This window comes from Numida meleagris, chromosome Z (genome assembly GCF_002078875.1).
Source record: "Numida meleagris isolate 19003 breed g44 Domestic line chromosome Z, NumMel1.0, whole genome shotgun sequence".
NCBI lineage: Eukaryota > Metazoa > Chordata > Aves > Galliformes > Numididae > Numida > Numida meleagris.
The window spans coordinates 54,585,820-54,610,704 of NC_034438.1; the positions used below are offsets into that span (position 1 = coordinate 54,585,820).

Below are 24,885 nucleotides of genomic sequence, written 5' to 3' on the forward strand. Positions count from 1 at the left end.
ACCTTCATTTTGAGAATGTTTTGAGCAGGGAGCAACGTCAATATTCTCTTAATTGCATGTATTTAAGGTCTTAGCCAACAATATGTGAAGCGCCTTCATTTTCATGTGGCAAACAAAGCATGCTACATTTGTTATAGATTGCAGAGCCTGCCTCCTAGAAGAGGAGGATAACAAGAAGTTAAAAGCTCTGCGAGGAAAGTTTGGAGAAACCGGGTTGCTTAAAGGAAGGGCTGTAGGAGAAGAGCTGTAGCACATTTCCAAAATCCACAAAAGGATGCTACAAAAAAGGAAGGGATGCATTTACTCTCTCCATGGTGGCAAAAGATAACAGTAAACAAGAGAAATGCACGTTGAGGTTGCCTGCATAGAATTCTGGGGTATGTTATGCATGGAAGTGCATGAAGCTTTTGATTTTGGTGGTGGTCTCTGAAAAGACATCAGATGTGTTGGCTTAGACTTAAGGACTACTTGTAGCTAATCCTGTCTTCCAGGTGGAGTGAATTAACAGTTTTCAATGATTTTCTACTTTTACAAAATTACAGTTGAAATCATCATTCGTGTATGAGTGTAAGAAAGGTGATATTTCTGGAATCTGATGGTGGAGCCAAGCACCTAAATAGCTCATAGTGGGAATGATGGTGAAGCCAATCCCCATACCGCTGTGGAAATGATAAGAAAGTGCACAGTCTTAAACACGTGAAAATTAGATCATTTACTACAGCAGTGCAACACAGCTTTTTGGAAGGATTTGTCTAAGCCAGACTGAGGCTGTTGAACAATCCTGCTACTCCTGCACGGAACAGACGATGCTTGGCTGTGCAGGGCAATAAGTGTTGGAGGGAGCTGCCATCCGGAAGGAATGTTCAGATAGCAGAAGGGTCTGTGTATGATTCATCCCAGTCTTCTTTTAAAGCAAGAAATGGAAGGCAAACAAAACTGTGTAATGATACAGATACAGAAGAGCTGTGAAAATATGCCCCGAGTCTTTCTCTGCTGTCCAAATGAAAAATAAATGGCTGGTTTTGTTATGCCCTTTCCCTCGAAACAGACTCTGGGAGATGTCGGCTCCTGGTGTTAAAAACAGTTTGCATCCTTCCCCGCTTTAAAATTCTCTCCCCTTGTCATATGTCATGAAGTCTGCTAGCTCAAGAGAACAACAGTCTCTGATTTTCGCTGTCACTTGGAATTGTTTACTTTGCACAGATGAATGAGACGTGGAAGGGGTGGCATCAGTGTAATAACAGATACCTTCCTTCATACCAGCCAGTCTTTCACTAACAGTTCTGTCCTTTATCATACGTTTGCAGAACTTTCCAAGCTGGCACAGCAGCTGAATAAACTGGTGCAAGCCTTACGGTTGAGGCTTATTTTCTTTATAGACTTGTAGTTATATCACAGGGTATTGCTGAATGAAATACAGGAACTGGAGGTCTGTGTACAAGCATGTAAAGGAAAGATATCCTTCGCTTGCATGTAAAGGCCTGGATCCTCAACTTTAGTAAATAGGCACCAGCAGCTCATTTCCATCCTCTGATGGCATTTCCATCCCTAATGGCATTAGTTAGCCGACTAGTGAGTTCTCTGTTGAGGCTTAGTTTTATACATAAATGTCCTACAGTTTAGCCTGCAACAGAGTACATGACTTAAGAACTGAATGTGTATTACCAAATGCAAGTCACAGCCATAATTAAGGAGTCTGGGTAAAACCCCTCTCCTTGAAAAAAGTGAAGAGTCATTGATGGTTTTGTTCTCAACAGAGGGAAATGAACACTTGTGGTAGTGGCTGCTTTCCCAAAATACATCTTTCCTCCAGCTTAAAAGAGTAGTCAAATATTTTATACAGAAATAACTGAAATTTCATTCCTGGTGCATTGCAGATCATGCTGCATGCTCACAACATTCCCCTTCTGGCCTGAAAATTTATGAATACCTTCTTTAACCATCAGCGTGAATGTTAGTGTGTACAATGCAAAGGAAATGTGCTTGGGATTCTAGAGCAACCTGGCTGGTAGCTGAACGACCGTTTTCAAGGTCTGTGATGGATTTTTTTCTTCTCGTGTCTTTGAAGCAGAAATCTTCTATTTGACATTCCAAAATGAAACCTTTACAGTTCTGAATGGAAACTTGGCAAGGCTGAGCAGAAAGCAGTCTTGCACACTTGCTCTGGTTACTGTGGTTATTTTTTGAATCATTAGAGAGCAGTCACTCCATCATTTAAAATAAAAACCCAGATGAATGATTTAGGAATGTGCTGCAGATGATGCTTCTCAAGTTGCAGTAGTTCATGAAGACACTGCAAATAATCTCATGATTGAGTGCCTGCCCAAGGCACTGCTCCTGAGGTGATGGGGAAAGCTGTGTACTTTGCACCATGTAAAGCGAGAGGCCTGCAAAACCTCAGGCTGGACTTGATAAATGTATATTAGAAACAGGCCCAATCTGAAATGCCAAGAGCAGAGACTGAGTGTGAGCAGAACCTCTCTGGAGCTCTGTGGAGCTCAGTCAAGATATGTTATGAAACACAACTTCTTTGAAGGCTTTTACATCTGAAAATTTTGCTGTTGTTTTCTTGGAGGGCAGTGAGGCCCTGGCACAGGCTGCCCAGAGAAGCTGTGGTGCCCCATCCCTGGACACTGCCTAATGCAGCCCAGGAAGTGTTTGGTCTCCTTTGTGACAATGGCACACTCTAGTGTGCACCAGCCCCCCCTGGCCCTTTTCTGCAGAGCTGCTTTCTTTCCCAGTCCTTGTATCTGGGATTGTTCCTCCCCAGGAGTGGGACTTTGCAATTCTCCTTGCTGAGATCCACAAGGTTCCGGCCAGGCCCCACCTCCGGTCTGCAGAGGTCCTTCTGGATGGCAGCACGACCCCCAGCCAATCATCCCAGCTTTCTGTCATCTGCAAACTCTAAAGGACTCACACATGGCAGGTTGTGTCCATGGGTTTTGATTCTGTTTTATGATGACTTTGTTGCAATTTGGTTTTGGTCTGTTATCTCGGCATGCGACAAATGCACACGAAGCAGTCCTGGCCCTTCATTCTTGTCTTTTCACCAGCTCAGCCACTGCTGTTCTGACCACTTCAAAAATAATCTAAGAGGCCCTCCTTGACATCAATAAAATAATTGCAGCCCCTTTTAGCCAGTCACCCCCTGTCACAAAAGACAAAACTCTTGAGTAGAGAAGCTTTCCCATAGAGCAACTGTTGAATACCGTGGCCTCTCATCTTGAGTTGGCACTGTCCCCCATTCATCACCAGTGCTGCCTGGAGCTGTATCTCAGAAGCCCATCAGAGCAGCAGGAGCATCTCCTGTTGAAAAGTCTGTGTGTTTGCTCTTTGGACAGTTGTAATCATCTCACATTGTCAGCATTCAGGCTTGGTCGCTCATTAGTAACAACCTTTCCAGCTGCACTGAAAGAGAGAGACTTCTGAACAAACATGGAAAGGGAGAGAAGATTAAATAGGTGACAGCCGGTAAAGACAGGAGCCAGGCCAGAACTATTTATTTCCAGCTATTTTATTTTGGGAAGCCATGAGACATTCGTGGCAGGCAGGATGGGCCCTGGGTCCAGCTCCATGACTGATCCAACATGTCAAACCTTATTGCCCAGGAAATGTTTTTTCTATGTTTATAAACATGGATGCCTTGCAGACTTTTTTCATACGTTCCTTTCCAGCTCATCTTCAGAGAGAAATGCACAGAAAACAGGGAGTTTTCAATGCTTGAAATAAGCCATCGTTTTCCCCAGCACACCAGTGATGACAGCAGTTATGAAGGTACTATGGGCAGTGACATCAGAGCAGATACACCTTAGCAGGAAAGGTGCACACACGTGCAATGTTAGCTCATATTCTGGTCCACAGAGGAGTGAGAGCAGTACAGCTCATGTTCCTGTGTCACTCTGTGTAAGGAGATGCAGTGGTTTCAAACAAATTATTGCAGAGAAATGGAGCCCCAGCCCAGGGACTGACTTGTTCTGCAGCTGTGCAATGCAGCCTGGACCCCCCTGCCACCATAGGATGTCACTTCCTGATCCACAGCTGTGAGGCTCCTGGTCCCAGCAACAGCAGGGAAAAGGAAGTCAGTAGGATTTTTGGCTGGCAATCAGAGATGACTCTGTGGTGTGCTTGGGCACTGGTGCTCTGCTCTGTGAGCCTGACAGAGACATGCAGCACCGCTGGAGCAAAGGAGCACCACAGTGAGGGTCTGGACCTGTCTCCAGCACAGAGCTCAAGATGTGCTGTCTGCAGCATCTTTGGTGATGTCCTTACACCACTGATGCCTTCAGCAGCCAGGGGATGCTTGCTACAGCAACTTCTCTTCATTAGCAATGCCAATGCAATGTACTAAACATTTCTTCATTAAAAAGTACCTGTTGTTTTGTTGTTGTTAGGAGCAAATGATTACACCACTTAATTACAAGCAGCTAATGAAGTCAGCCAATCAATCTTCTGCCCCTTGGCCCACCTCTTGCCTGCTTTTCCCTGTTGTGCAAGTAGAGCTGTTCAAACCTGCAGGCAATGGTCCATAAGTATCTCTTATGAGCAAGCTAAGGAAGGGCCCACACCGCAGCACTGCCCCATCTCCCAGACCTTCCCCAGTGCCATTTCTGAGCTTCTGTAGATGTTACCTAGTCCTTACTCCTCCAGAAGACTGACAAAGGGCTGGTTGAAATCTGGAGCTGGATGCTTTCCATTTTGGCCAGAGTGATGACCAGACAGACACATCTCTTGTACCACTTCTCAAAATAATGTTTCAACTCAACTTGCACTGAAGAGCCCTGGGGCTTTGTCGCTGAGAACAAGGGGCTCTTCCCATAGCTTTGCATTACTCAGCAAGGCTGGTTCATAGCAGAGCCATCGGCAAAAGAGGAGCCTTCTGACACAGCCAGCTTGTCAGGGAAGAGGAAGGACTGCCAAGGAGGTGGGAGTTCCCAGGAATTTGTACACGAGAGGCCAGTGTTTTCTGTGTGATAAAGGGGAAAACACAGTAGAGAGAAAGAGGATTGTTTCTGCACAGGACAGAAACCATTTTAGGGCAAGAGATAATGGCCTAGGACGGGAGGTAACGGCCTCAAGTTGCACCAGAGGAAGTTCTGGTTGGATCTTAGGATGAATTTCTTCTCAGAAAGAGTGGTGATGCACTGACACAGGCTGCCCAGGGAGGTGGTGGAGTCACCGTCCCTGGAGGTGTTCAAGAACCGTGTGGATGTGGCACTGGGGGATGTGGTCAGTGGGCATGGTGGAATGGGCTGGTGGTTGGACTTGGTGATCCCAGAGGTCTTTTCCAACCTTAATGATTCTATGATTCTATGCAGGAACTCCTTCCTGACCTGACCTGACCCTCCGATGGCACAGAGGACAGGCTGTTGGGGACAGCTTTGGTGCCCTGGTTCCCAGCTGGCAGTGCCACATTGGCCAGACATGGCTGCCCTCCCGCAGTGGGGCTCAGCCTGTTTTTCCTCCCCCACCCCTCCCCCCCACTCCTTGTCCTCAGCCCCTGCTCTGTTCCAAAGAGCTGAAGAGCTGAGGCACAGGCTGGGGGTTTTATTTATGGGGGGGAAATGTCAGAGGGGTGTGAGTGGAAATGAGTTGTGCTGATAAGCTTTCTGACTGTATTTTGTTTTACTGAGGTTCTTAACAAATAATCTTTCTGCAATGCAAACCTGGCTTATCAGGCTAATGCAGATTGTCTGAAATCCTTATCTCCATGGGCCAGTTAGCTGGAGTGATCCCCTTTTCACAATGAATAGAGAATGAAGAGCTGAACACAAGCCCTCCCCTCCCTCCTTCCAATCATTGCCATTTACTGGCAGTGAACCAAGTGGCTCTGATTTCCAAACTCATAAATAACACAGGGGCTTTGGAGAAGAGCTGCCCTGTATTGCAGAGCAGTTGTTCCACTGCCCAGGGAGCCTGAGCCTGGGGGGCAGAGCTGAAGGGGAGGAGGTGGTCACCGGTTTGCTGTAAGCCTTAGGGCAGCACGGTCTGGCTTTCAGTGCTAAGATTTTTCTTTGTTCCACTCATTGTGTATATGTATTTCCTGTTCGTCTTAAGAGTCAGGTTTTTGTACCTGGGATTGAATGGCAGCTGAGACAGCTCTGTATGGATAAAAGTGATAGAACAACAGAATGATAGAATCATTAAGGCTGGAAAAGACCTTTGGGATCACCAAGTCCAACCATCAGCCCATCCCCACCATGCCCACCAAACATGTTCCTTAATGCCACATCCACACGGTTCTTGAATGCCTCCAGTGATGGTGACTGCACCACCTCCATGGGCAGCCTGTGCCAGTGCATTGCCACTCCTTCTGAGAAATTGTACCTAATATCCAGCCTGATACAGCAACTAGTAACAGCTGAAGGGAAGTTTTACTGTTCTAGCTGTTGAACTCTGAGGAATAAACATATAAAAGTCCACACGGGGAACACATGACAGAGCAAGGAGATGCTACTGCTGTCTCCACATGTTTCTGATCAGCAATGGTGTTCTCCCTTCCTAGAATACCATGAGATGCCCAATGGTTGCACTAGGTCCCAGACCTTGACCTCCAAAATGCACAGCGGGCCTGTACTAAAGGAAAGACCTGAATTTTATCCACCCACTTGTGCAAATGCCCTCACCTGTTTTCATGGATTCACAGAATCACAGAATGGCTTGGGTTGGAAGGGATCTCAAAGGTCATCCAGTTCCAACCCCCTGCCAAGGGCAGGACTGCTAACTCCTAGATCAGGCACTAAATCTGTTTTGCCTCTTTCCCTTTTGACTGTTTTCCTGCTCAAGAGGCATGGGTCTTGGTTCAGCTTTTCCTGTGAGGGAGCACTACTAAGCTGCAGTTGTACAGAGAAGTGGGCTTCCCACAGCAGGCTGCACAGAGAAATGCTAACAGAGCTGCTGCCAGTCCCTCCTGGCACCTGGGCAAATGCCAGTATGAAGGATTAGTTTAGCAGCAGAGATGAACTTCCTCAAAGCAAGAGAACTCTTGTGCCCCAGGATGCTGTTTATCCCCTTGTATGATGATAGTTAGCTGCTAAATCCAGGAATGCAAATTACACCAAAGAACAGAAGTGTCTTGGATACACCTCTACTGTGAAGCACAGTGATACTGACACTGGGCAGTATGCTGCGCACCTTGCACGATGTGCTGCCTCCCACAGGCACCTCATTTTGCACAAAGCAGACCAGCCAGCAGCCAGGAGGAGCTCCTGCCTCCAGGCAGCCCCAGGTGTGAGCCTGAGTCTCGCTGCATCCAGCCCCTCCAAGAAAATGCCTCATGGAGATAACTTTGCATGTGCTGTCAATACCTGCAGCATTCCACCGGTGCCCGTTTTCCAGATTCTGCTCTTGTGTTTTTTCCCCAGAAGTCAGAAGTGATTTTCTTTTCTTACTTCAGAAGGTGAGCATAAATTGTAGAAACAAATGAGCAGGATGGCTTCCTGATACTCTGCAAGGTCCCTATTTAACCAGAAAACTATGTGGCATCAGGCATTCACACTGCTGTTGATAGGAGTGAGAAAGATGGATTGCACTGCGGACCTGTGGAGGAGGTATCTGTGAATGGCAGCTGTCATTCAGAGACCCCAGACAAACACAGCAGACACGAGTGAACAAAACAGCAGCATCTCCAGCCCTAACTGTATGGATAGAGCGTGCTTCTGGAAGCAGAGGCTTGCCATTAGTCTTGAGTGGTTTTATCAGAGGAATTCTACTGGTTCTGCGCCTCATTTCTTCCAGAAACTCGAGCTTTCGTTTGCTTGGAAGGTTCAAAAAGCTCTTATTGCTGCCTGGGCTTACAGAAGTTCCTCTGTGCAATGGAAAAATGTCCAATTCTTCCTCTTCCCCTGGCTTTGACATGAATGTATGTGAGAGGGTCCAGGTCGTGCTACCATTTTATCTAACGTGGAGATCTGTATCCCAGTTCCTTTCCATTCCCCACTTCATACATTCCTCAGCTTGGAATTTCACTCCTGCCTCATGGGCAGATGTTTGGAGTGCAGACCTGGTTTGCTTGAACTCCTTCTGTCCCACCAGTTCCTGGAATTCATCCATCTCCCCCTCCATCTGGGAGAGCTCAGCTCAGCCCGGTCCATGCTGCTATGTGTTGCTGAATTTTCTGGAATATCCTAAGGTGTCCACCTTGCACTCTCTTGAGGGTTTTTAACCCTGCTGAATCTGGACTGCTGTCCTATACAGAGGTCTGGGACTGTGCTTGTGGGTGAGCTGCATTGCAGACATATTCCTTGGTTGGTCAGCTGGCTGCTGGGTTCTGCAGTCACCACCTCAGCCAAGTCATGTGGCCATGTGGCAGCTCATGGGCAATAAGACAACATGGCATAAGTCTTCACAAGCTCTGAGTGTGCTTGTCCCCATGTCACGGTACGGCATTTTTCCTTGAGAGAGGTGTGAGCTACAGCCTGATACGCTGATTGGTGCTGTTAGAGCAGGACAGGGTCTGGTGTGCATCTGGGTGAGCACAGCAGAAACCAGACATGCGGTTCTGGCATGCAGAAGACCCTTCTGCCCAATTCCTTTCTGTGCAGATCATGATGGACCCCACTGGTTTCCCCAGGCAAGAACATGCGGGATGTGGAGAAGGTGTCCGTGTTCAAAGGTGGTGGCTGCTTCTGGTAATGCCAGTGGGCTTGGCTGCATTTTAGCATCCTTAAGACGAATGCAGACAGATCAATTAGAGACTGCACCACAGAAAGCTGCAGCTCCTCAATCTTCCCCCAGACAATAATAAAAAGATGCCCTCGCTTTTCTACTTCCTTGAAGATCCCAGGAGAGAATTAACGGCTGCTGCAGGTGCAGTCGTCCTGCAGGGTGGTGAGAGCAATGAATACTAAGGTTTTTAGCTCAAGCACACTAAGGCTGTTCAGCAGCCATTGGATAATCCCCTGTTAATCAGATTATGTAAATTCCTACTTCAGCATCCCTATCCCATCTCTATCCCTGCTCTCCAAGCTGGAAATAAAAGGCACTCTAAAAAGGAACATTTAAACCGCAAAAAGGCAGCGCTGCTGAAAGGGGTGGGCAGAGAGTACTGAGATGCGGAGCGGCAGTGCAGGGCTTTGTCTCTGAGCAGGCGGTGCTGCTGCTTGGCCAAGAGCCGGAGACAACACCAAACCATGGGTCAGGGCAGGCACTGTCCGTGTGCTCACCCCCCTGGGCTGCAGGAGTAACACCTGGGATGATGCTTTTGGTGGCCAAACCAAATGAAGGGGCAGATAATAAAAAATGGCCACTGACGCTCTGTCCATAGAGCCTAGACATGTAGCGCTGCATCACCTGAACCTGCATTTTGGCCGAGTGCATGCAAGATAACCACATTCTCTGACCCTGGGATTCACATGCGATGGCGTCTCCCTGAAACACTTGTCCAGAGCCCCAGCAATCACAACAGCATCTTACAAATGTCATAATGAACACCAGCCCTCAAATTGTAGCTCACAGCCCTCGCCCAGTCTCTGAGGCTGTCACTTACTCATCGCGGCAGGACTGCTATTTTTTCTCAAATTGGAGTGGAAATCTGAGAAAGGCAATAGAGGTCAGCTACAACTAGCAAAGAGGAGCTTATTTATTCTTTGTGTGGCCACTGAAAATCACCCAGGAAGCTAAGCTGACCTACATTCGCCGTATAATAGTCCTGGCTGAAAGCAGTCCCTTTTGTTCATGACAAAGATGGAAGCTGCTCTCCCATGGCAGATGCAACACACTGGAAATGAGCTTTTCCACCCAAATGGGGATTTCCACTACTTCTGCAGTACCCATAGATGGTTGGGAGAGTTTGCTCCCCAGTACTTTCAGTTCTCACCTTGACAAAAATCTGTCTTCCCTGTGGAAAGCAGAAAGAGGTGTAGCGCAGTTGTGTTATGGATCAGCAGAACAGTGAGGAGTGATTTCTGCATGCCGTACACCATTGCTGCGTCACAGCAGCCAGTGAAGTTGCATCAGTTGACCTCAGCTACAGAATGTATGTAAAACCAGTAGAAACAATGCAACTGAAATTTGAAACAGATGGCACAATCATCATTAAGGATATGCATTTATCACTGACAAAAAGTAGGATGGTGAATCTTTAACAGTAAAGGAAGAAAGCTACATTTATAGGTGAGAATGGTGAGCATGCGTAAGTTTTCTACATGAAAAGGACTGCAAAATCATAAAGCACTTCTGAGAGGCTGGGGTTGTTGCCATCTCCCTTTGCAAACAGATGCACTTCTGGTCCTGCAGGGAAGCAGCCTCAAGCACCAACTATGGGATGTCTCCTTTGAGGGTTCCAACCTCACCTACTCCCTTAGTGCAGCAACCTGCGCTGAGAAGAGATGCTAGGGAGATTCAGAGAAAATCTACCTCCATCAAAGAGTAAGCCACATGGTTTCACAGGCTTGCACATGAAGGAAGAGAACTTGCTAGGCAGCACAAAAGCGTGGGGACTCCCAGCACAGCAAATACATTGAGAATTTTGCTGGACATTACTGGAAATTAAATCTCTTGGTCCCTACTTTTTGCCATTGATTACAAGGCACGAGGCACAAACATGTCTATGGCAGGAGCCCGTACTGGACCTAAAACATGGTTGGGAGCTCTCCTGACACTCAGCTCCTCATTCTTTGAATCACACCTTCAAGTAATGCTTACAAGGTAGCATCATATGGCTGCACACAACCTGGTCGAGCTCCGTGTTGTGTGCCAGTGGCGACTGGCTGAGAAGAGTGTCTCATTCTTCTCACTTTTAGGTGAATTCCGGAGAACTTTTAATGTCTGAGTACTTCTGTGTCAAGGAGAAAACGAGCTGCTTGCCTCTTCCCCCTTGCTGCCAGTGTGTGGTTTAGAGGGGCGTTAGGCCTGTAGCTCCTCTCTTCTGTGGCTAAACATTTTCTTCAAGGCTATCAGTGAGTTTCAGCATTAAAAAGGAAAAGATTTTTGGCTTCTGGAATTAAGCTGAAAAGTGTGGCCAGAATTTAAATCGCCCCCTGATGGGAGTGTTTTGTTAGCACTAATAAGAGATTCAAAAGGTTACAGAAAGCTGCAGATGATAGAAGTTTAATATTTCAGCAGTCTGCGTGCAGCTGCTGTTCTGAGACCTACGCAGACTCCTCCAGCTTGCTGTACTCAAAATCTATTGATCTAAATTTTAATTTTGAAGGGCAGACACCCATATGTGTGTAATTGCTTCTTATTGTTCCCATCTGTAAAATGAGGCTCTGAACTCACAGTGATAATGTTACTGTGTGTTTACAGCTCCTTGCTGTCCTTTTTCTATCCATCAGTGTGTCCTGCTTTCATTAGACTGAAAGAGGTCACCCTCAAAACAATTTGAACCCAGGCCCACCTCCTGAAATTGTTGCCTATTCTGCGGCAGGGATTTCCTGCTCATCTGCAAGAGTTTTGTCAGGGAAATACAGTGTTTGAGGTCTGGCTCAGCATGAAACAAACACTTTATTTTTTTCCATGTGACCATGGCTGCGCACAGGATCTGCTTCTGCTGGCCTCAGAAGATGTTTCACAGTAGGACAGAGCCCTTCGCTCCAGCTTGTGTACTGTGCAGTCACACATGCCACAAGCAGACTTTCTCCCTTTTAGGAAGAAGAATAACTGGAATTACTCTCCTAGGATGTTTCAAGGGCTAGAATTTAAAGGCTAGCATAACAAATTTCCAAAAGGGGCACAAGAAACATGGTAGTGAGGAAGTTCATCCTTTGTAACCACTCACATACATGCTCTTGAGTTCCTAAGAGTGGCCAGAATCACAGAATGGTTTGGGTTGGAAGGGATTTTGAAGCCTCCCTAGTCCCATCGCTTTGCTGTGGGCAGGGCTGCCTCCCACCAGCTCAGGCTGCCCGGGGCCCTGCCTGACCTGGCCCTGAGTGCCTCCAGGGATGGGGCACATACAGAAGCTGGATGTCCCCAGCTCCCACAGCTGCACACGTGCTCCTCACTCGCCCTGTACATCAACACCAGGACTGCCCTCAGAGAAATGTCTGAGGAGGGAAACTGGCCATTGCATGAGCAAACACGGAGGCAGAATGCAAGTTACCAATAATCTTCTGTTTCTCTTTGACTTTTCAGGAGCTGATTATGAGCAGCTGCTAAAAACCCAGACTTGTTTCAGAGAAAAATTGCCTCAGACTCCAAGGAAGATTTCAGGACGGATCCCTGCAGAAATCTTTGTGAGAAAGAGCCCAGGACAGAATATTACCTTCACTGCTTTCACTGCCCTAGTTCCCTTCTCCCTGCCTGCCAGCTGTCCCAGTGTCCTGGTCTTGGCTGCAGGGGTGCCCTGCAGAGGCAGCTGGGGCTTGCCTAGACCTTGGAACTTGCAGGAACAGGATGGGCTGTGACCCCCCTTGGAAGGATGAACCTGGCCCTGTGAAGGGCACGAGTGAAACCCGTGTCTGACAGCAGCAGGAGCAAGATCCAGCTCTCTGCACTTACATGTGAATGTGAACAGATAGCAGCCCATCCAGCCCTTATCACTGCAAGAACAGCCACTTTCCTGGCTGGGTATCTTCTACGTCTGGCCAGGGTTTGAAAACCCTGAGCAGGAGAGTCGTCCAGGCATTCAGAGATGAGCAGTTTTGGTCCTGCCTTTTTCTGAACTGGCCAGCCCTGCTGCTGCGGGCAGCATGCTGACCAGGGAATGCCAGGCAGGCTGTGGGTAAGCAACGGGCTGGGGAAACAGCACAGAGAAGGAGCACTCTGCAACTTTCCAATGTAAATTACATGGAAATTAGGCTGCTGTGAGGCCAAAGGCCCGTCTGGAATAGGACCTTTAGTTAACATAACACTTGTGCTAAATGAAGCGGTTGACACAGCTTTCAGGCTGTAGTGCCACTGTTAATTCACCGTGTGAAAGGGCTGAAGCTCCAGTTGAGCTCCGCGAGAGAGGAGCTGCCCCCCTGGGACTGAGAGCAACCGTGTGTCCTTCCACCACTGGGACGCTCCTACTGCTGGGGCAGCCCTCTTAATGGAGATGGGCAGCACTTTTAACAACCCACCGTGCGTTTGTACCAAGGCTGTGCCCCTGTTGGCTTGCACTTGGGGAAATTTTGTGACTATTTTCCCACAAAGAGAGTTGTTGTCCCAGGGCACAGGATGAATCAGTTTGAGTTATCGACATGGGGATGTGCCAGTGGTGTTCAGGGGTCACCTCAAACATCCCCACACCCTCTGACCTTCTCTGGAGTCCTATGCCTGACTGAATGGGGGCCTGGGATACATCAGGCCCAGCAGCATCTCCTCTGTTGGCCCCCGCACTGACGGACACCACTGCACACAAGGCTCACTCCTCAATGCCTCCTTCCCACAGTACCAGTCTGCGTTCTGCTTCTTGCAGTCAGATGTGATCCTGCATGGCTGCTGTCACTGAGCTGAGAGGGTATCCAGAAACATTTACAGGCTCAGAGTTGATTAAATAAGCAGAAATAAATAAGTATTTTTAAGGAAAAAAAAATAGATTCTTGCCACAAGCAATCTCCATCTTCACCCACAAAGCCCATCTGCCCGAGCCAGAGCTGCGCCTGGGCTAGTGGGAATGATCTCCCCTGTCCGTCCAGAAAGAGGCAGAGAGTGGTGGCGAGGAGAGAAAAGGCAGGACAGAGAAAATCTCCCGGGAGATGCAAAGCAAGCTCCTGGATTGCTAGGACCAGTGGTGACACGCACCAGACAAAGGACCTGCTATTCTATAAAGGAGGCAGCCAGGACCAGCACCAGGCTGACTCCATCCAGCGAGAGCGAGCCCTGCGGCCAGGCACGGTGAGAGCTGCTAGGGAACGGGAAAAGGAGGCGTCTGATTTTGCTGTCCCCTCACCCGCTGAGCAGGTTTGCCGAGCCTCAAGCACCAGTGACCAGAAATGTAAGTGACAATTTACTTGTCTCTGTGCAGAATTGCATCCCGTCTCCTGAACTTACCTTGCAACTTTCTTAGGAATGCCGATGTTTCCTTTCTGAAACACGCAGCAGGGAATATCTTTCAGGGAAGGAATTTCTGCAATAAGCTTTTACCATCCCCTAGATTCCTCTTTATTGTCATGGCACTTCAGAATCTTGCCATCAAAAAGCTAAGAGTAAGGCACCTTGTCTGACAGAATAGTTACAGAAGCAGTTGCATTTAATCAAGCAAAGTAACCGTATTCCCCTTATTCTGTGCCAGGAATTTGCAATCCTTAGTATCCACTGGGAAGACTCTGTGAATCAGCCTCGTGCCAGGAGAAATTAGTTTTTGCTTTTACTATTTAGGAAATAAATGTTCTTACATTATGACCTTGTAATTACACATTAGGGAAACTCATTTATACCACTGGAAAGTGCTGTAAATCAGTTATTGCACTTGCGTAAATGATTACACAGAGCACCATAGGCTCTCTGGGCTGAGAAATAAATTAATTCTACAGTGTTTGATATTTGAAACAAATTATTTGTGAAAACACAGAAAAGCATACATTTGCCAGAATTTAGTGTATGATTATGAACTAGATAGACAGTGTGGAAATCCTACGAATGGGTAAATAAATAAGAATGTAAAGAAAGAGCTTCAAACTCCAAACCTCACATACTTAACAACCTCCCCACTGCTTTACTGATCATACGCCTTACAGCTGATGTGTCTGCGCTATATACAAAATTCTGAATTTGCCCCAATTCAATAGTTTACTTAGCAGGAAAAGTTTAAGGACTTCATTCATTTAAGTTCAGCAGATAAATATTAACAATTCTCAGGCTTAAAAAAATATCTATTGAAATTGCCCAATGCAGAACAGGTCAGTATTTCCAGGGCTAATAGAGCTGTATTTGCCTGAGATTGTCAATAAATAATAAAAGCATCTTTCTAAACTAGTCATCCCTATTTTTCCTGGGTTTCCATGAAACAGTAAAGGATGATACATGGTTTTTAGAACCCTTCTCCACTGTGTGTCTATCATTTCACACATACAAAAAAAACCCTAAAAACCAAACCAAATCAAAACAAAAAAAAAAAACAAACCAAAACAACACAGCCAAAATAAACGCAGCTTGCTCTTACTGCCTGAATATACTCTTACTTGAATATATACAGTAGTTGCAGCATGAGCAGCCAGGCCAAAAAATGAGCAGCTTCCAGTGCCAGCAAGCTTGGTGTATGACCTGGGAATGAAACACAGGTGCCCACGAGAGAGGGCTGTGGCCACGAAAACCTGCATGCTGACCTTCCTGTCAGACCTAGTCCCATGCAGGTTAGCAGCATGACACCTGTGGGAAACCACAGTCCTTGTCTTGCAATGATTTGTATTGTTCCTCCGGAAGTGAAGCTTTGTTTTGGTGGGTATGTTTCTCAACACTTTTGCTGACCTTTGATCACACGCACAGCAGACCCAATTAGTTCCTGGTACGATGCCATGGTAGCCTATTTTAAGTCATTTTTGGTAGGAAGGTGATGCATTGCACATGAAAAATAACTTTTCAAACTTTTGGTCCTGCTGAAGTCAGACAGAGATTTGCTATCAGCCGCAGAGCACACCTGGATAGAATGCAAAATCCAAGTATAGCCTTGTTTATATCCTAAAATAGCATCATATCCACATTCTCCTGAAGCAAATGTCCCTCATGGCATTGTCCTTCTTCCTCCGCTCCTCACAGCTCCCCCTGACAGAGACAGCTGCTGCAGACTGGTCTTTACTGAGCTGAGAGATGGGTAGCATCTGATCCTTCTCCATCTTTCTGGGGCAGACCTCCAGTGAGGACTGCCCTATGTAAGGAGCTAGTAGACAATGTCTGTGTACAGCAGGGCTCTGCACAGAAGTCTGGTAAATAAGGGGTCCTTGAAGAGCCCCTGGAAGAAGATCTAGCTGTTTTTTTTCCTCTGTGTTAACCCTGTGGCACTGCAATAGTGTCCATACGTAATATTTGGAAAGTTAAGTCAACAGAGACAGTTTTTAAATGAAACACAGCGGGGCTGTAATTGAGGCTTTGACTCAAGAGGGCCATACTAGAGATGGGACGAGGAGGACAGAGAAGCTTTATTACAAAATGTCTTCCAGATCTTGAACAGACAATAACATTAGTGCAAGTTTAGCCAAAAAAGAAAAAAAAAAAAGGGGGGGAGGGGGGAGTTAAAGCTCCTGACCCAATGTCCCTTTCTCCTCTGTGGTGCACGGCAAGCTGCAGTGTCCAAGTCAACACAGAAGACATCAATTTAGCAAGAACTGTTACAGCCCATGAGTGGCTTTTTTGCTTTGCATAGAGCTGCGGTATAATTCAATTTTACTACAAAGGAACATAGACAGCTTGACAAGTGGGAAACTACAAGAAAAATAATCCTCTGTGCACATTTGTGGCATGGTCTCAACCTCATATTTTGCTCCCTGCCAAATGCCTGTTGGGTGATAGCCTGCTGCTTTCCCAATCTACCTTTCCCAAGGCAGCCTTAGGGAATACAACTGGGAGGTGCCCAAGCTCAAAGGCCAGCAGGGAAGGCTGATTTCACTGAAATTTCACTGATGATTGATCAAGAGCAGTGAGCTTACTCTCCTGCTAGAGATCCGAACCTTCTAGGTGGGCAACCAGGGCAGACAGCACAGTGGCGAGGCTGGCTGCTGAGAAATCTGCCTTCTGAAACTGCAACCACATGTAGTTTGGGCAAGTGCCCTTCAACACAGAGGTTGCCTTAAGTTTGTGGCCATTACAGCACTCTTCTGAAGATGACTCCAGTAATGTGTCTTTTTGAAAGGTCTGACAAGAGAACACCGTAGCTGGGAGTAAGTGCTGCCCTTAAGACAGGAGAGCTCCGAGAAGCAGAGATTTCACTGTGTGCATTTTGTCTCATGTTTACAGACCCTAAAAAAGGTAAATCACTCTGTCGGTGCTGACTACTTTTTATGGTGCTTTTGCTGCTCTGCTGCACTTTGTGCTGCATGATTGCCAGAAAACACTCCTGACAGAGGCATGAGGCAGTGAAAGGAGCCCTTGTTTAATGCTGAAGTAACTTCTCTTCCCACACCTATCTTAAAACAAAATGAAGTTCCCTTACAGATGTCTCAAATCACTCTGGGAGAGCTGGGAGCAAACACTCAGCTTCACACACTGGCCCAGCACTACTAGAGCCTGGTTGGGCCACCGTGGGTTAGGCCTGTCATGAGCTGGGCCTTCCCTCAGCTGGGCCCCCCACCACACACACAAACACCTTCCTCTCCAAAAGCATGGCAGCTGAGACAGACTAATGATGGGCAGAGGGAACTGGAGGGGCAAAGAATTATCAGGAATGAGAACAGCAGCACAGCTCCTGATGGCCAGCTTTGTCTCGCTGTGCTGTGCTCTCCCCAAGACTTGTCTACCAGTGTACTAATAGGATATGGGGAGGTAGCATGTGAGAAGGGTATGGGGTTGCTGAGGAGAGCCGAGAGGGACGAGCTCCAGCCTTGAGGTGTACTGCTCCTCCTGCAGCCTGCTGAGCTGGGGCGCGTTGTCCCCTTTCCTTTCTCCTCTTGACCCAAGGGAAGTCCTTCAGACCTGAGCAAACAGAGTATGGTTCAGATGCAGAGAGTTCAAAATTATTTCTCCTACAGAGAGGAGAAAAAAAAGTCACATGCGTTATTGATAGGCAGTGTAATGTCCTGTGACATCCGTGCTCAATCTTCCCCTCTGCACAGCACCGAGTCCTGTGCCCCACGGCTGGCATGAAGCTGAAGAGGAAAACAATGAGCTTCCTCTTTCTCCTCTTCTCCACGTTGCACTGATGCAAAGTGAACAAAGCATGGCTGTGGGCAGCTATATCTGGGTGATCTCTGCTTCCCCGTGGCAGATCAGGCTCCCAGCACCTGCCTGGTGCCGGATCCAGGCACCACCTGCTGCTCTGTTCCCATTTACTCCAAAGCTGAAGGGACTTTACAAAATCGATGTGTTAAATAACCAATCTTAGCAGGCAGGGGGTTTCCCCTGCGGAGTAACAGCATGGCATTACAGGTTTACTAGCAGCACTCCAATTCTTGCTGGCAGCAGGCATCTGCTGTCTGATTAAGATTTGCAGGAGTAGGTCTCCAGTGGCCAGTTTCAACATGGATTTAACTTCGGCGAGGTCAAAGGTATAACTTCAGGGAGGAACTTTCTCCTCCAAGATCTTTATTTAATAGCAGCCTGCTAATTATGATGGAGTGCTGGGCTGCTGGGGAGTCCCCTGCCAGCCCTTGGACATTAAATGCTGGCTCGGGGCCGTTTGCCAGGAATGTCCTTGCAGAGATGGTGCTCTGTGCCCAAGCTGGAGCTGCTGCTGCCGGAATTGCCTGTGCAACTCTTGCACAGAGAGAACTGCTGCCACCGAGGGAGAGATCTTCATCTCTGCTATTTTTTAGTCTTTTGTCTGGTGACACTTGCGGCTGCATTAGCCGCAGCCAGAATTTTTTTTCCTCTATTTTGGCACTTCTCAAAAGGGCGGGCAGGGGGTGGAAAGAGCTTCAGTTATCTGTTCAGTGGGTGGCAGCGTTTTGTTTTTCTCTCACAGGCTGTCAGGGCAGATTCACTGCTGGGCTGTGGTTATGGCTCTGCACAATTCTCTTTATGTGCTGCAGATGTGGATCTCAGCTCATGAAGACACACTTAACCACTGCTTCTGAATTTGCCTCCCCAATCCCAGTTAAATCCTGTCCTCAATGGCAACGTTTTGAACTGCAGAGTTACTCCTCCAGTGAAAATGGAGTAACCCTCCAGATTTACATTCCTCAGAGCAGAATTAATCCTCCTGAATCTATCCAGGATTGCCTGTTTTCCTCTCTAATCACCCAAATGTGGGCTGTCAGCCTGTGGCTGGCAGAGGTCACCAGAAAGCACCGAATAATGCAGGTATGCAGGTTAAAGCAATTTGTCCGCAATATGTGGAAACAAAATGGTGATTTCTGCACAGATTTAAAACAGGCAGGTGGGGTATAAACTGCACGCAGTCACCAGCCAATACATATTTTACGCACTGCACCAGGAAGGCTAAAGAATATATTGCTCAGACGTGCAGCATTAGTAAAGAGCTGAAGCTGCAAGCAATTTCACATTGAAAGCCAAGCCTGGTGGGGAGGGCTGGAGAGAAGGAGGGAGGAGGAGGGAAGCAATGAGACAAAAGGAATGGAAATCAGATGCTCTGTCAGTGAACTCTGCTTCTTGACTGGAAGGTGCCATAGTTAGAGAAAATTGGAAGGGTGTGTAGGTGATAATGTGAGGAACTAAGCTGCGCTGAAACGTTAAAATTGGGCAGCACTGGTCCAGGCTCATTCTTCTCTCACCTTTCTAGCGGAACCTCTGGGAGAGACAATGAGATTATGGGAAACACCAAGACACTGAGGAGGAAGGAGGGTGAGATTTAAGGTGGAGGCGCTGTGGAGGGGCCTTACACCTGCGGGGACCTCCCTGTGGAGCTGCCAGAGCAGGAGGAGCCACTGGGATGGGGAAGCTGCTGTTTGCTGATCTTGAACAAATGTCAGAAATACAAGCACATGCTTTTGAAGTGTAAAGCAGGCACTGGTCTCACAAAGGCATCTATTTGCTGACAAGGCTTGTGACCACAGATGCAGCACTGTCCTTTCCAAGTGAAAGAGGGGAGAGACAAAGGCAGCGTGGTGTGAAGGAGCAGGCTGAGGGTAATTTCTCCACCACTGCTAAAATGATGAGGTGACATGCTCGCAGCACCAGGGCCGCGTGCTGACCTTCTCTGCTGGAGTGCTGAGCTGGGTGCTATGCAGCGGGAGGAAGGAACCGAGCTTCCATCGGCATTCATGGCCGAGATGCAAACAAGCAGGCAGGGAACCAGAGCCATGTACCAGAATGACAGCACAGAGATGGAATACAGTCCACCCAGCCCATTAGAAGAAAGAAGGAGGCCTAAATAACCTCTGCTAGTTTATAAAAAACAACAGCCTTTCACAGAAATAAATTTGTCCTAAAACAAGCAAAACAAACAAATTGAACCAAACCAAAACAGAAAAGGGAGAAGAGAAGCGGGCGGTACTCGTATGATTTCGTATGAATCCAAGCAGCTGCTTGGAAGAATAAAACTGTAATGGCAAAAATTTTGCCTTGGGGAATGAACATGCTGCAGCTGACAGGAGCATTGGAGGACAATGTTTGAAATCTATTTTCCTGACTCGGCAGCATTCTTGCCTAAAAGGTGCACGCTAGCTCTTCCAGGTGGGTGCAAAAGAGAAAGAGAGATTGTTCACAAAACACAAACTAAAGTAATATGCAGAGGCAGGAAGGCAATTTAATTTTTTAAAAATAAAATATTTTTTTAAAAAGATACAATCTCCATTTGGATCAAGCAACGGGTCTCAATGCAAGTTTACAAAAAATAGGAAGAGCTCCCAGGCATCTGAAATACTAGAGCTTGTTTTTAACAGGAGCTGCTCATGAAACAAGCACTTTCTTTTGAGACAACTTTCTTGTGCCCTAAAGGTGGTGCTGACAACAGGGCTGATGGCAATTTCAAGCTCCTACCAAAATAGCAATGTGGTAGCAGTGTAGAGGCTACAGCTGAGAGGAGCCTGGGAGCACATCCATATATAGTCTACGCCAGCACAACTCTGATGGAGGCCTCTGAATGTGGCTCCCTGTAGCTGTATTTGCCTGGTGATTTGCAACCAGTGTTAGACTGTGACATGAAGGAGCTGAGAGGGGACTTCCCATCTTCTGTGCATGTCTTGTCTCCCTGCCAAGGAAGACTCACTGACCTCTGTGTCACAGTGGGATTGCTTTACTCACCCAGACTTTTGCCACATGCTTTGATGAACATGAGCATCTTGCACAGTGTGAGGCTTCTTCACGTGGGCACGGTTTCATAGCTGGGCTCTCACACCAGTGTTTTCCCTTCTGAGGGTGATGGGTGCTGCCTCCCCTGCTCCCCAGCCCTCTGGGACTGCTCTGGGGGTGAGTTTGCCAAGGAGTATAAATCACTGAGGGTTTCACATGCATGAGAGAGGAGGTGGAAACATTTGTCCTTTAGTCCTTTGGCTGTCAATAGTTTTCCCTGCTCCAGCTGTCTGCATGCCATTAGCATAAAAAAAACAGCTTCAGAAATGGAAGAGTGAACATCTCCCACAGGGCTGTGAGACAGAAGGGAAGGCTTTGAGGGGGAACTACAGCCATCGGATGTTTCTGAGGAGGACTTGAAGGCTTTCCCGGGAAAGGGAAATGGGCAAGAACATCAGGGTGATCTGACAGTCAGTCTACATCTCCCATTGCCTGGCAATGTCAATGAGCAGGATTAAGTGAACCTCAAAAGTTTTTGGCAACCTTTCTGCTAAATGGCATTTAAAACCACCCCTCACACCTAGCACAGCAGTCTCCTTGTTTCCAGGTCTGTTCTGGGCACTGGGTTTCCTTAGCTGCTCAGCTCTGTGAAGCAGCATGGCCAAGTAACATCTACATGGACATTTGGAATGCCTGCACATTTTGTAGGCGTCACATTGTCCCTTTGCAGCCTGCAAACCCTGCCTGGGAGCACTCATGGCATTTGTGGCTTAGTCTTAGGAGCTCTCAGAGGTTAAAATAGAAGCCCAAATGGATCGAACTGGGGAGTCTCTGTCACCAGCAGTGAGCAATCACAGCGGGCAGGGAACCAGACCATTGCTTCCCTGGAAAAATCTCCTGAAATAACCATAATCACGTGTTCATTAGCTTCAGCTATCTGCCTTCTGAAGGCCCCTGCTGAAGATCCACCTATGTCTGGTTTCTCTACTGCTATATTCTGATGCTTGGGACAGGTGGGAACTGCCCCAAAGAAGGTGTTAAATGGGGCTTGATAAGCATGGATGTACGTGTTCTGTCCTGGTCCTGCCCACCCCTCCCTTCTTACCCTACAAGAAGTGCTGAGATGCCCCATGCAGCCTGCTGGGAGGAGTAACATGGAGGCTAAAGGGAACTCTGCTGCAAGGGAACCTCAGGAGGCTGGAGAAGCTGGGCTAAAGGCAGCATAAAGGGGCTGTACAAGGAAATTGAACTCATTTACTCTTTTGTGAAGTCCTTATTGGACTCCTGTGTCTGCAGCTGCTATGCCTATGATTGTGGATGTAAATAGAGACATAACTTTAGGGACTAGGGTGAATCTGTGTGTGCAGGGCAAGGACATCAGCCACAGCAGGTGCCCAGAGCAGCAGCCTCCAGGAAAGTCAGGGATACCTAGCACTCACTCTCCATCTCCTTTACTCTGCAGCACCTTGAAAATGACCAGGAAGATCTTCACCAACACCAGGGAGCGATGGAGGCAGCAAAATGTCAACAGTGCCTTTGCCAAGCTAAGGAAACTTATTCCGACCCATCCACCAGACAAAAAACTGAGCAAGAACGAGACACTTCGGCTAGCCATGAGATACATCAACTTCCTTGTCAAGGTGCTGGGAGAGCCAGGCCTGCAGCAGACAGCAGTAGCAGCACGAGGCAGCATCCTGGGGTTCTTCCAGCAAGCTCCACGCTTGCAGAGCATGGAGGAGCTGACTCTCATTGAAAACTATGGTGCCTCCTCCCCTGGCATGAGCAGCAACATTGCAGAATGCTGGTCAGAGACTTCATCTCCTTAGCAGACAACGAGAGATGCAGTCTTGGTGTTAGTCTGATAGTCACCGTCTTTTGTGGTTGCTTCTCCATGTACAATGACTATTTATTTGTATTTATTACTGCCTTATTTACATTTTTATTTAATGGCAAAAAAAATTTGTTGGTCAGTTAGCAACTGAAAGAGCAGAGAGAAAGCTGTCATGCTCTGGGAACTAGGAAGGACTCACTGCTGTCTCAGAGGATTCTAAGCCAGAAGGGCCTCTGCCCTGACCTCTTCTATCAGTTGGGCTATAGAAATTCATCCAGTGGTTCTGGCAGGGGAAGAGATTATTCTTCTGTGATGCTCTGAGGAAGCACTCTCAGCTTAAGAAATGATGAATGTACCACAAAATGTGTCCAAGAAAGACACCTGACCTTGGCAGTGAGAGGTTTTGAGGGATGTAATATTTTCTCCAGTCCTCCACTAATTGTTTTAGTAGCCACCTGCACTCACTGCAAACCTTATTTCCAACTTGAACTTCTTTGAAAATACAAATCCTGACCCTTCAACCTGGCTACATCTTTCTCCATCAGACTGGAGGAATCCTTAATGTTACAGTAAAATGCTATTTAACAAAATTAAAAATTAGCTTACAGCAAAAATGTTGATCTCAAATGAAAGAAGAGTCACAGATGAATTTCAGTGAGATCTGTGAAGCCTGTGCCTAGCAGTGACAACATGTACATAAAGGAAGCTGGCTGGCTACACTCCAGGTGCCATCAAAACCCATCAAACAGGTTGCTGGCTAACTGCCTTTGTTCTTCAACAGCTGTAGAAATGGGGAAGGTCCTCATTCTGAGCAGGAGGTCCCAGGAAAAAGGCCTGATGGATACTCTGAGAAACCCTTTATGGAACACAAGTGAGCAGTGCCCCTTCCCATGCAGGGGTGGGATGTAATTAGCAATGTGCTCCGGTGCCTTTTTGGTACAGGCTGCGTGCCAAGGGTCCTGGCAACCGCTATGCTGTAGGCGTTCAGGTAATAAGCAGGAAGAGCAGAGTTTTATGAGGGTGAACATTGTGGGTTGCGGCACACAAATCAATTTCCTAAATTATAACTTGTGTCAGAAAAGATTTGGCCTGCTCACAAAAGGTATAAAGCTGCCAAGAGCAAGAGAAAAAATGAGATTGGGCTCAAGTTGATCTGCTTCCAGGTCAGCTCCTGTTCTCACTGACACAAGTCCTTTCTATTTCCAAGTGTAACAAGGTATATGTCAATGTTTAGAAAAAAAACCTTCAGGACAAGTAAAGAAATGTGCCCTTGGCACCCATGTGCCAAGGCATCTCCCCGGGCTGTTTCTTCTTATTTGTGAGACAAGGAGCTGCCTTCAGGAAGCAAAGTCAGGGCTTGTGCAGTTAACATATACAGCTCCTCTGCCTCAGGGTGTTTGTCAGCTACAGCTGAGCTGCATTTAAAGCCTCACCAAACAGCAGGCGTGCTTTTCTCCTTCCTCCTTGGCATCATTCAGGGCTGCACCAAAAAACCCAGGACTGGTTCCTCAGAAGTGCATATGGTGCTGGTTAGTATGCTGACAAAGGAACACCGCTCACTTGGTCCAGGGTTGATGCTGTAAGGTGCAAGAATGCCAGTAGAAACCTATGACCAAAAGAAAAAAAAGAGTTTAAATCGTTAATGACGGTTTTGTTTCTGAACACTGAATCTTCACATGCTTATTCCTGCATTACTGAGCTCGAAGGGCTAAGGATGGTATTAGAGAGCAGCTGAGTGGAAACACACGAGGAGACTTTGGTGTGGTTTGCACAATTAGCACTGCCTTCTCCCCACCCCTGCATCAAAGGTAATGAGCCATGTCCTCCTCCTAGCTTTCTGATGAATTAGTCCAAATAAATCAGAGCACTTATTGGTGAGGTGTGATGGTGTTCTTCGCTCTATCAGCCAGTTGCTATCCTAAGAAACATGTGTCACCAAGACAAGTCAAAACACCTTGTCAGCAGAGTTATTGCCTGGGGAAGGCAAAAGGAAACCTGTTAACTTTGTAATGTAACATGCTTGTTATATTCCCTACCCCCAAATTTCTTTCCTTGCTATTGTTTCGGTTCTCATCAACATTTTCTTTCATCTCTTTTCTATTTAGGAGCTCCCTACTCTCAAATCCCATGCGTATTTGACTAGATCTGTTGACCAAAGAGTTTTTGTCAGTTTTTTTTTTCCTTCGTGTTTTGGGGATTTCTTATCTGTATAATCAAGAACAAACATGGTGCACCTGATAGCATTTTGTGCTACATTATGTTATTTAACATCTAATATATTCCAAATAAATTATTTAAGAAATGAATCTATCTTTGTCTGTAAAAATTTGTCTAAAATTTCATTTTACATT

At 47.0% G+C, this 24,885-nt stretch overlaps 2 protein-coding genes across 2 annotated transcripts in view; both read left to right on the forward strand.

Annotated features, from left to right (window-relative positions):
* FKTN (fukutin) overlaps positions 1 to 14,835 on the forward strand; it is a 35,100-nt gene extending 20,265 nt beyond the window's left edge. Inside the window, exon 11 of the mRNA XM_021380392.1 lies at positions 12,073 to 14,835. The gene's annotated coding sequence lies outside the window, so the exon portion shown is untranslated. The remainder of the gene's footprint in view (positions 1 to 12,072) is intronic.
* Positions 13,720 to 24,840, forward strand: TAL2 (TAL bHLH transcription factor 2). Its single transcript, XM_021380393.1, has 2 exons — positions 13,720 to 13,858; positions 22,166 to 24,840. The coding sequence occupies exon 2, from the start codon at positions 22,176 to 22,178 to the stop codon at positions 22,527 to 22,529; it is 354 nt and encodes a 117-aa protein (XP_021236068.1). The 5' UTR covers positions 13,720 to 13,858; positions 22,166 to 22,175; the 3' UTR covers positions 22,530 to 24,840.